The 9,937-nt window shown below is 42.3% G+C and overlaps 1 protein-coding gene across 1 annotated transcript in view; it reads right to left on the bottom strand.

Annotated features, from left to right (window-relative positions):
* Nucleotides 1-8,260, bottom strand: part of RAB27A (RAB27A, member RAS oncogene family) — a 37,576-nt gene extending 29,316 nt beyond the window's left edge. The window contains 3 exon segments of the mRNA XM_006163292.3: nt 5,998-6,085; nt 6,087-6,164; nt 7,972-8,260. Of these exon segments, the coding sequence (XP_006163354.1) occupies nt 5,998-6,085; nt 6,087-6,142 (144 nt within the window). The 5' untranslated portion in view covers nt 6,143-6,164; nt 7,972-8,260.
* Between the last annotated feature and the right edge of the window lie 1,677 nt (nt 8,261-9,937).

Below are 9,937 nucleotides of genomic sequence, written 5' to 3'. Positions count from 1 at the left end.
AAAAAAAAAAAAAACAAGACTTGGGTGTGGTTTTAACTTCCCGTGCGCCACCTCTTGCCCCGTTCCTACTCTCCCACACCCCAGCACCACAGCAGACCTAAAAACTAATAGATGCACCAGAGGGCAGCCACAGAAGGGCCAGCCTAACAGCCACTGCAGAAGTGGAGTCAGAACAGATTTTGAGCTCCCTAAAAGTCTCAGCTGCAAGAACTGTCAGGACACTCCCTGAAAAGCTCCCTCCCCAGGTATTATGTTTCTTTTTCCTCACTCAGAGTTTGCTCTATGAGAACAGCCCCGTAGAGGGGGCATTTGTTGGAAAAAAAAAAAAAAAGAAAAAAAGAAAAAACAGCAACAATGATTTACTATCACAGTTATAAGATAAGGCAATGCCAGTTGAAGTTAACAAAAGTCTAACCAATAACCCCAAAAAGGAAAAAAATGGGAAAGATGGCCAACAGGATGACTTGAAAAGTTCCAAACTATTACTTGGAAGCTCCAAGGCAATGTCCACGCGCAGGGCGCTAGGTCGGTCCAGGACAGATCTGGACAGGCCCTCATCGCTCACCTGTTCCTGACCATGAGATTCCTCTCAAGCAGAAAGTGAAGGTTAAAGCAGAGTTGTAACTGTCACAGCAGTATTAATACACATCCCAGCACACACACAGAGCACCTCAAAAAAGCTGAGACACCTGTTCAAGAAATTTGAGCAATTCTGTTCAACCACTATCTGATTATTAAGTTACCTAAGCAGAGATTTCAGGGGCTGCCCATAATAAAAGGAGACAGATACTACAGAATTAGCCCAAGTATATCATTAAACCAATCAATAGCAACAAAAATAAACAAAAAGCAAAATCAAGAAACTGGGTGGAGGGACAAGAGTCAGAGTCTTAGAGTTTCCATGCTTTGTTATTTTTAATGTCTGGTTTCCACAAAACTTATAGACACATAAAGGAATGGGAAAGTACAACTTACAGATGGGGGGAAAAAGTAAGCAAGAGAAATTGATACTGAGAAAAACCCAGATGTTAAAATTACTAGACCAAGACTTTAAATCAGCCATTATCAACTAAAAGAGACCATGACTAAACAATTAATGGAAAGATCCAGAATGACTTATTGAACACAGAATATTAATGAAGAGATGCATGTAAAAATAGAGTGAACAGAAATTTGGGAGTTTAAAAGTATAACTGAAATGTAAACTTTGCTAGCAACGATCAATAGTAGATTTGAACTGGAGGAAAAAACAAACAGTGAATTTGTATTTTTTATTTTTTTAGAGAGACTTTTGCTATAGGGCATGTACATTCTCTAGAGAGACAGAGAAAGAGAGAGAGAGAGAGAGAAAGAGATAGAAAATGAGAAATCATCCAAGGGGAAATGGCCACACCACAATCCCTTCTGCTCTAAGGATTTTGGGTACACATGCACACACATCCAGCACAAGTTTTAAGCTGCTGGGTCCAGACCTTGAACCATGGTTGACTACATGGGAGTCCAGCAACGTAACCATTATGCCATATGCTATTCTCCAAAAGAGTGAATTTGAAGATAGGTCAATTATGATTATCCAGTCTAAGAAGCAGAAAGAAAAAAGAATGAACAAAAATGGACAGCATATCTGAGTACTAAGGAACACCATCAAGCATAATGCAAATATAAATAAATACTTTTGGGAACCAGCAGTTAGTGTAATGGCTATGTCGCTGGACTCCCACGTAGCCGACCGCGGTTCGTGTCCCGGACCCGGTGGCTTAAAACTCACGCCGGGCGCGTGTGCGTGCATGCCCAAGATCCCGAGAGGAGAATGGAGGAGAAGGGATTGCGGCGTGACCATCCCCCCTGGGGGGTGATTTCTCGCTTTCTGTCTCTATGTCTCTCTCTGTCTGTCTGGCGAGTGCACGCGCCCTACAGTGAAAATCTCTCCAAAAAAAAAAAAAAAAAAAAAAAAATCTATACTCTCCTGTAACAAAAAGAGAGAAAGAAAGAGGCAAAGAATATTTTTAAAGAATTAATGGTGGGACCAGCAGATGTCGTAAGGGTTCTATCACTGGACTCCCACGTAGTTGACTGCAGTTCGAGTCCTGAACCCAGTGGCTTCAAACTCATGCTCGGTGCATGTGTGTGCATGGCCAAGATCCTGAGAAGAAAATGGAGGAGGAGGGACTGCAGCATGGTCCTCCCTCTTGGGGTGTGATTTCTCACTTTCTGTCTCTTTGTCTCTCCAGCGAGCACATGCACCCTACAGCAAAAATATCTCTTAAAAAATAATTAATTTCGAGTCCTGAACCCAGTGGCTTCAAACTCATGCTCGGTGCATGTGTGTGCATGGCCAAGATCCTGAGAAGAAAATGGAGGAGGAGGGACTGCAGCATGGTCCTCCCTCTTGGGGTGTGATTTCTCACTTTCTGTCTCTTTGTCTCTCCAGCGAGCACATGCACCCTACAGCAAAAATATCTCTTAAAAAATAATTAATTTTCAGAGACTAGCAGATGGCATAATGGTTACGTCACTTGACACCCATGTAGTCAACAATGGTTTGAATCTTGGACCCAGTGGCTTGAAACTCAGGCCAGGTATGTGTACATGCATGCCCCAGATCCCAAGAGGAGAAGGGATTGTGGTGTGTCCACCCCCACCCCCACGGGGGTGATTTCTTGCTCTCTGTCTCTCTTTCTGTCTCTGGAGAGTGTACATGTCCTATAGCAAAAATCTCTTTTTAAGAAAAAAAAAAGAATTAATGGCCAAAAACTATCCAAACTTGATTGTAAAATATTAATTTACACATTTGAGAAACACGATAAAATCCAAGTAGGATAAATGCACAAAGACTCACTAGACATGGGACCAGCAGGTAGCATGGTAGTTAAAGTGCTAGATTCCCACATGGCCAATCATGGTTCAAGTCCCAGTCTGGTGACTTGAAATCATGATGATCACTTGTGCATGCATGCCCAGAATCCAGACAGGAGAATGGAAAAGAAGGGACTGCAACATCACCAGCCCCCACAGGGAATGTTTTTCACTTTCTCTCTCTCTGTCTCTCTCCAGTGAGCACACATGTTCTACAGGAAAAAAAATTAAAATAAAAAATGATTCACAGGGCCAGCAGGTAGCTTGGTAGTTAAGGCACTGGACTCCCACATGTCTAACTGTGGTTCAAGTCCCGGACCTGGCAGCTTAACAATCATGCCAGCTACATGTATGTGCATACATGCCCAAAATTCCAGGAAGAGAGCAGAGAAGGGATTGTGGTATGGCCATACACCCTGGAGGGTGATTTCTCACTTTCTCTTTCAGTTCTCTCTCTGTCTTTATCCTCTCTGGCAAGCACACATACCCTATGGCATAAACCTTAAAAAAAAAACAGACTCACTAGACATGTTATCACCAAACTTTCAAAAGACAAAATTTGTTTAAAGAATTATTTTATTTGACTTTCTTTATTTCTTTATTTCTATATTTATTTTAATTTGACCAGAGAGAGACAGAGAAAGAAAGAAAGAGAATGGAAAAGTGAGAAAGTAAGCCACCAGGTCTGGGACTCAAATCGTGGTCAGCCATGTGGGAGTCTAGCACCTTTAACCACTATGCCACCTGCTGGCCCCAAAAGCAAGAATCTTTTTCTTTTTAATTAATTTTTTTCTTTTCTTTCTTTGAGAGGTTTTTGCTATAGGGCACATGCACTCACCAGAAAGACAGAGAAAGATAGAAAGTGAGAAATCACCCCCAGAGGGGATGGTCACACCACAATCCCTTCTCCATTCTCCTCTCAGGATCCTGGGCATGCACACACACCTGCCCAGCATGAGTTTAAGCCACGGGGTCCAGCATCAAACCATGATTGACGACAGGGGAGTCCAGCGACATAGCCATTATGCCAACTGCTGGTGCCAGCAAGAATCTTAAAAGCAGTAAGTGAAAGGTGATTCACAATGTCCAAGAGATTCCCCAGTAAGACTAACAGCTGACTTACTATCAGAAACAAAGGGCTCAGAAGGCAGTGGGCCAGCCACAGCAGCCCAGGGTGGTGCACGGTTTCGGCATACTGGAAGCCATACACAGAGGCCCGGCTCAGCCCACTCACACCGAGTAGATGCCTGTGCCCGAGGTTCTGTCCAGCTACAAGCCTGGGCGAAGTGGGCTTGTCTTTCTCAGTCTCTGTCCCTCCCTCTCTCTCTCCCGCTATCTCTCTTTCTCACTCATAAAATATGAGTAAATAAACAGGTAAACTTAAACAGAATCTTTGGAAAAAATGTGGAAGTTCTCCAAAACTTAATCATAGCTCCGGTCATCATACGGCTAAGCAATTCCACTCCTAAGCGTATATCCAAGGGAACTGAAAACATATATCCACACACAACAAAATTGCCTGTGAATGTTAATAGAACCATTATTCCTTCCACTAAAAAGAAACAACCCAAACATCCAGCAGCAGATGAATGAACAAACAAAATGTAGTATACTGATACAGTGAGATGTTAGTCATAAAAAGGAACGAGACAAACTACGACATGGGTGAACCTTGAAATCCTCGTGCTCAATGTAAGAAGACAGACACAAGGACCACAAGCTATGTGATTCCATGGACGGGACACGTTCAGAAGAGGCAACTCCACGGAGAGGAGATGCATGGTGCCTGGGGGGGAAGAGGGACGGCAATGACTGCGGCGAAAAACACTCAAAAATGAAAGAGCTGTGATGGTTATAGAGCCCTACGAAATACTAAAACCACTGAATGACACACTTCACATGAATGAATTTTATTTTTCATGGATTCTATTTCAACAATTCTATTTTAAAAAACAACCTTACAAAATGAGAAATACATACATGCATGTCTGTGTACACACACACACACACATAATGTTCTACCAGTTGTTTGTCAGTACTAAAAATTTCCTTAGGATCCTATTCTTTTTCTTTTTTTTTTTAACTTCCCGGAGGGTGCGTGCTCTTGCCAGAGAAGGAGAGACAGTAGGCACTGCCCGTGGAGAACGGTTACAGGCAACCTAGTCTCTCATCTCTCCATCCTGTTGGGACTTTGGGTATACCCACACACACACACCTGTTGTATCTCCCAGTCCCCCAGGTCTGGGACTCAAACTGCATGGTTGGCCATGTGGAATCTGGCTCCCATAACCACCTGGCCACAGGGCCAGCCCATGAGTCCCTTCCTTATTTAGTGGCTCTAAGTCTCTAAGGCTCTCTGGCCGTGGGGGTGTGGGGGGAAGAAAGAGTTAGACTGGATAAAAAAGAAATTAATTCTTTTGTCCTAGAAGTCAAGGACCCTGGATCCCCCTGGTGTTCCACTGAAGAGCCTCTGTCATTAATCTCCTGGCTATTCTTTCTGCTTCGTATTTGTGAGTTTCTCAGCAAGAAATGTAATGCATGGAGAAGGCCGTTTTGTCTCCTCTGCAACTGTGACACAGTGACCTCCTGCCTTCCCCTCTACCACTTTCAGTCTTGAGCTCCTCTGGAAAAAAGCATCCTCCCTCATCGTTGTATGGAACATCACACCCACTACTGGCATTTCCCATTCCTACTCCAGCCTCTCCCTCTGGCAGCAGCAAGGTGACTGCTGCGTAGCATTCCACATGGAATTGCTGAGACTTTGATGAGGAGAAATACCATTAAAATTATAAGCGATCAAAGGTGGACAAGACAGCCCACAACACGGGTATGAGTAGCAGAGGGTTGGCAGGCTTCGTGACAGAGGTAAACAAATAACTCTGTGGCGTTCAGGAGGAAAGATTCAAGCCAAAGCAGAACCCAGGGAAAATGTAAAAGAATGGTTCCCTTCTACTTGGTCTGCTTGGTTTTAAGTGAAAGGTCCTTTAGCACAGCCTTTCCGTCATGCTGTCCAGACTGCACAGAAACCCTTTATGTGAGATCCCAACCTTTGTCCTCCTCATTCCTACAAAGTAAACTCAACAGACAGGCAAATGTTGACTCAAGAGATTACATTTTTACATAGAAGGATATGGAACTTACCACTCTCTTTTCCCTGAAATCAATGCCCACTGTCGTGATAAATTTGGAATTGAATTTACCATCTGTGTATTGGTAAAGTACGCTGGTCACCAGAGTCTCCCAAAGCTAAAAACTTGATGAGGTAATCATAGTCTCCATCAGACATAATGAAGGACTCAGTCGTTCACCTGCAAAATACAAACAAATACATATTTACTAAAATACACCAGAAAGTAATAATAGAGTGATCCACTACAAAGTGACAACTCAGTGTTCAGGTCAGCAAGTAGTTTTATGAAACACTCTATGTCCAGAGGTTCTGTAAAGAGAGGGTGTCATAGAGTTCACTGGCCCTGAAAACCTAATAACATGCTAGATGAGATGCATCCGGAGTAGTTAATAACTAACAATTTCGTTTTAACACACATAATTACAGTACCATTAAGACAAATGTTCCAAGTGAGAATAAAAATAAAAAGTAATGATCACTATGACTTATTTGCAGACCATTCAGAACAAAACCAATAAAAGAAAGGAGGAAGGAGAATGTTATAAAAATTACAATTGGGCCCGCCCATGGCGTGGTGGTTACAGTGGCTGGATCCTGAAAGGTCGACAGTACAGTTTGAGTCCAAAACCTGGTGGCTTGAAAAACACACTGGGTCCAGATGCCTGCATGCCCAAAGTCCCAAAAGGAGAAGGGAGGAGAAGGGATTACAATGGGGCCATCCCCACCTGGTCGGGGAGGTAGTGATTTCTCAGTTCCCTCCCACCCCATCTCCAGCCTGTAAGTACATGTAACCTATAACAGAAAAAAAAACTAAAAACAAACAGAGAAGAATAAAATTAGTTCCTAGAGTATGAGTGGTTCCAATTTCCCCTCCTTTTTCAAGTCTCCTCATGCTGCATCCTTACTTTCTGTCTCTGTACTTAGCTATCTAGGCATTTTCATTTATCCTGTTCATTTTCACATGTTATTACAGTCCCTTCAAAGGCAAAGTTAATTCACATAGAAAATCTGGCTTGATGCTTCCTTATATATTATTATTATTATTGTCACTATGTACTGCAAATTACATCAGACTTCACTGGACCATCATCACTCACTTGGGAACGAGGCCCATTTGATCAGTCGCTACTCAATGGCCATAGTTCCACAACGAATGGCTCCCTTACCTAAACCTGCTTCAGTATCTTACCAAGAACTGCTGAAAATCCAGCTCTCTGACCGTGACTAAAAGAGAAGTCTACCTTAAAGAAGAAGAAGTCGTTTTACCAGCCATACTAACCATGGTTTGTTTTTTTTTATCCTTACCAATATGTACTTTTTATTATTTACTTTTAGCCTCTAGATTCAAGTCTAAATATCAGTCCAACTGGAAATAGAGTCTCTTTCCAGAGAGGTCTTACTTCTTTGTATCTTCCCATCTCGAATGCCAATACACTCCTCCAAATCAGAAAAATAACCTGCTACTCCATCATCAACTCCATCTGCCCATTCAAAGATACACATTCACCTTTTCCCATGCGGGCCGGATGCCACTTCAGGTACGGCCGATTTTCCTTACGTTGACCCAATCCCACATCCAGAAACTTTGCTGTAATACTCCGTGCTTCTTACAGGGTTATTTCTATAGATCCTTAAGATGAATAAAAACTCAAGCAATGGTTGAGCCACAGTGTCACATGTGATAGATAGCTGCAGCCCAGTGCCACAGACCGTGCGGGAAAGCTCTGGGTTCATGTCCCAGCTCTACCCAAACAGAGTGGGCATGTCCAGGGTCTTAGCTGGCTGCAAGGCTTGGGGAGGGATCACAATGTGAAGACTCTGTCAAAAGAATCTGCTTCCCTGTCTTTCTTACTCTCTGAAAATAAATGAGTAAACTTATTTTTAAAAAAAACAAAAACAAACAAACAAAAAACACAGCATCAGGCAAGGACATATATTGATTTTCAGGGCTGTTTCTCCCACCCGTCCTCAAATTGGTGACTCACCTTCTGCTTAGAAATCCTGAATGTGGAGCCCCAAGAGTCCCTACAAAGTACTTCCTCAGAGTGCCTTAGTGCAGGTCTGCAGCCTCACATTTCAGATACGGCTGGCCAGCCGATACGGGCAGAGCCTCTACAAACATTCATAATTCTATTTGCACACTATAAAGAGTGACACTTCACAGATGATGGCTTCTGTATCTGCAGGTATAGGTCACCAGTACCAGTGACATGCAATAGAATTCCTCCCCAGAAGACGACCACTTGGGTATAAGCATTCTAACATGTCCCATCACAGCATCTTACTTGGCTCAAGCTATTCAGAAATAAGAACTAGAATTAAAAAGCAGGTCCAGACACTGTTTAATCATCTGGGGTGTTCCCTCCAACTGAACAAGGAAGCAGAAAGCAACTCCAATTCTGTAAGAAGAATGATGTAAGAGGACATTGCGGCTACCTTATTTCCTCTTTCAATTGGAAAGATGTTAACATCTCTATCGCTATGTTTGGAGATAACAGATATCATATAGAAGAAAATGCTGTTACCGAGGGCATCAGTATTTCAGAATTCTCCAAACCCAGGGAGTGGCATTCAAAGACAGATGAAACTGGCTCTGCCATACCAACAATTTGATGTGTTTCATTTTCGTGGGTGAAGAATCAAGCATGTAATTCTGCAGATGATCTTTGTGAGTTCTGTTTTCTATCCATGATAACAATATTAACCAAGCCGTCATAAAGGATATTTCCACAAGCCAAGTATTACAAACTGAAGGTATAAATATCCCCTTCAATATTAATTACAGTATGGACTTTTCAGACTGTAACTTTAAGACAATTATCTGCTTTATTGATTGGGGGAAAAAAAAAAAAAGGCTCAGTCCTTTCACTCTCTGGGTTACTTTTCTAAAGGATAATACAGGACCCAGAAAGGAGAATAAACTTGGACAATACAGAACCTAGATTTCTTAACTCCAAATCTAATGTCTATTCTGCCACAAGCTTTGTGTTCAATACCCCTTTTTAAAAAAAAAAAAACAAATGCATTTGGGGCTTAAAAATGACCAGTGGTGGGCCAGCAGGTGGTGTGGAGGTTAAGGCACTGGATCCCACATGGCCAGCCGTGCAGTTTAAGTCCTGGACCCAGCAGCTTGAGAATCACACCAGACATGTGTGTGTGCCCAAAATCTGGAGAGGGGCCTGGAGAAGGGACTGCAGCATGGCCATCCCCCCAGAAGGTGATCTCTCTCTCTCTCTCTCTCTCTCTCTCTCTCTTTCTCTCGTAAGCACACGTGCCTTATAGCAAAAAATAAAAAAGCAATGACCAGTGGTATGATATCTTACAAGGTGGACATAAAGGAGACATGAATTTAAGCAGATCTGAATTTGAATCCCAGGCCTTTCACAAAACAACTACCTGGACATCTCTGGACCTTAGATTTCTAGGTTTCCATTCTATAAAAAAGAAAATAATACACACTACTTTGTACCGTTGCTCTAAGGACTGAATGAGACACTATTTGTGGGGTGCCCAGCAACACACTTGCCCTGAAAACAACAATTTCCGAAATTGGTTCTGACCAGTTCAAAATGTATCTTTCTAGCACGACAGGTTGCCAACTAGCTCACAGCAGTCTGCTGAGTCAACAAAGATCTCTTGGAAACTAAAGAAACTAATTCTGACCTTTTTTCCACTGGCCCTGATGATTTTGAATCCATTTTAAATAGGTCTATTTTAAAAGAGTTCTGATCAACTTAACAGGTTCAAATTCTTATAAAATATTGCAACCCATTTTGGCAAGCTTATACTTTTTCAAAAGACATTGATTGGTCCATAACAATTCAGAGTGAGTGAAAAGACTTGAACTGAAAGAAGTTCTATCAACAAAGCCATTTCTGACTGATCTAAAATCACTTTGGCTAACACCACATCCTCCTTTCTTCCTTCTTTCCTTTCTCCTCCCACTTTCTC

The sequence above is a fragment of the Tupaia chinensis genome, unplaced genomic scaffold (assembly GCF_000334495.1).
Source record: "Tupaia chinensis unplaced genomic scaffold, TupChi_1.0 Scaffold141943_1, whole genome shotgun sequence".
Taxonomy (NCBI): domain Eukaryota; kingdom Metazoa; phylum Chordata; class Mammalia; order Scandentia; family Tupaiidae; genus Tupaia; species Tupaia belangeri.
The sequence above is the reverse complement of the archived record's forward strand: the minus strand, read 5'-3'. Positions and strand labels throughout refer to the sequence as shown.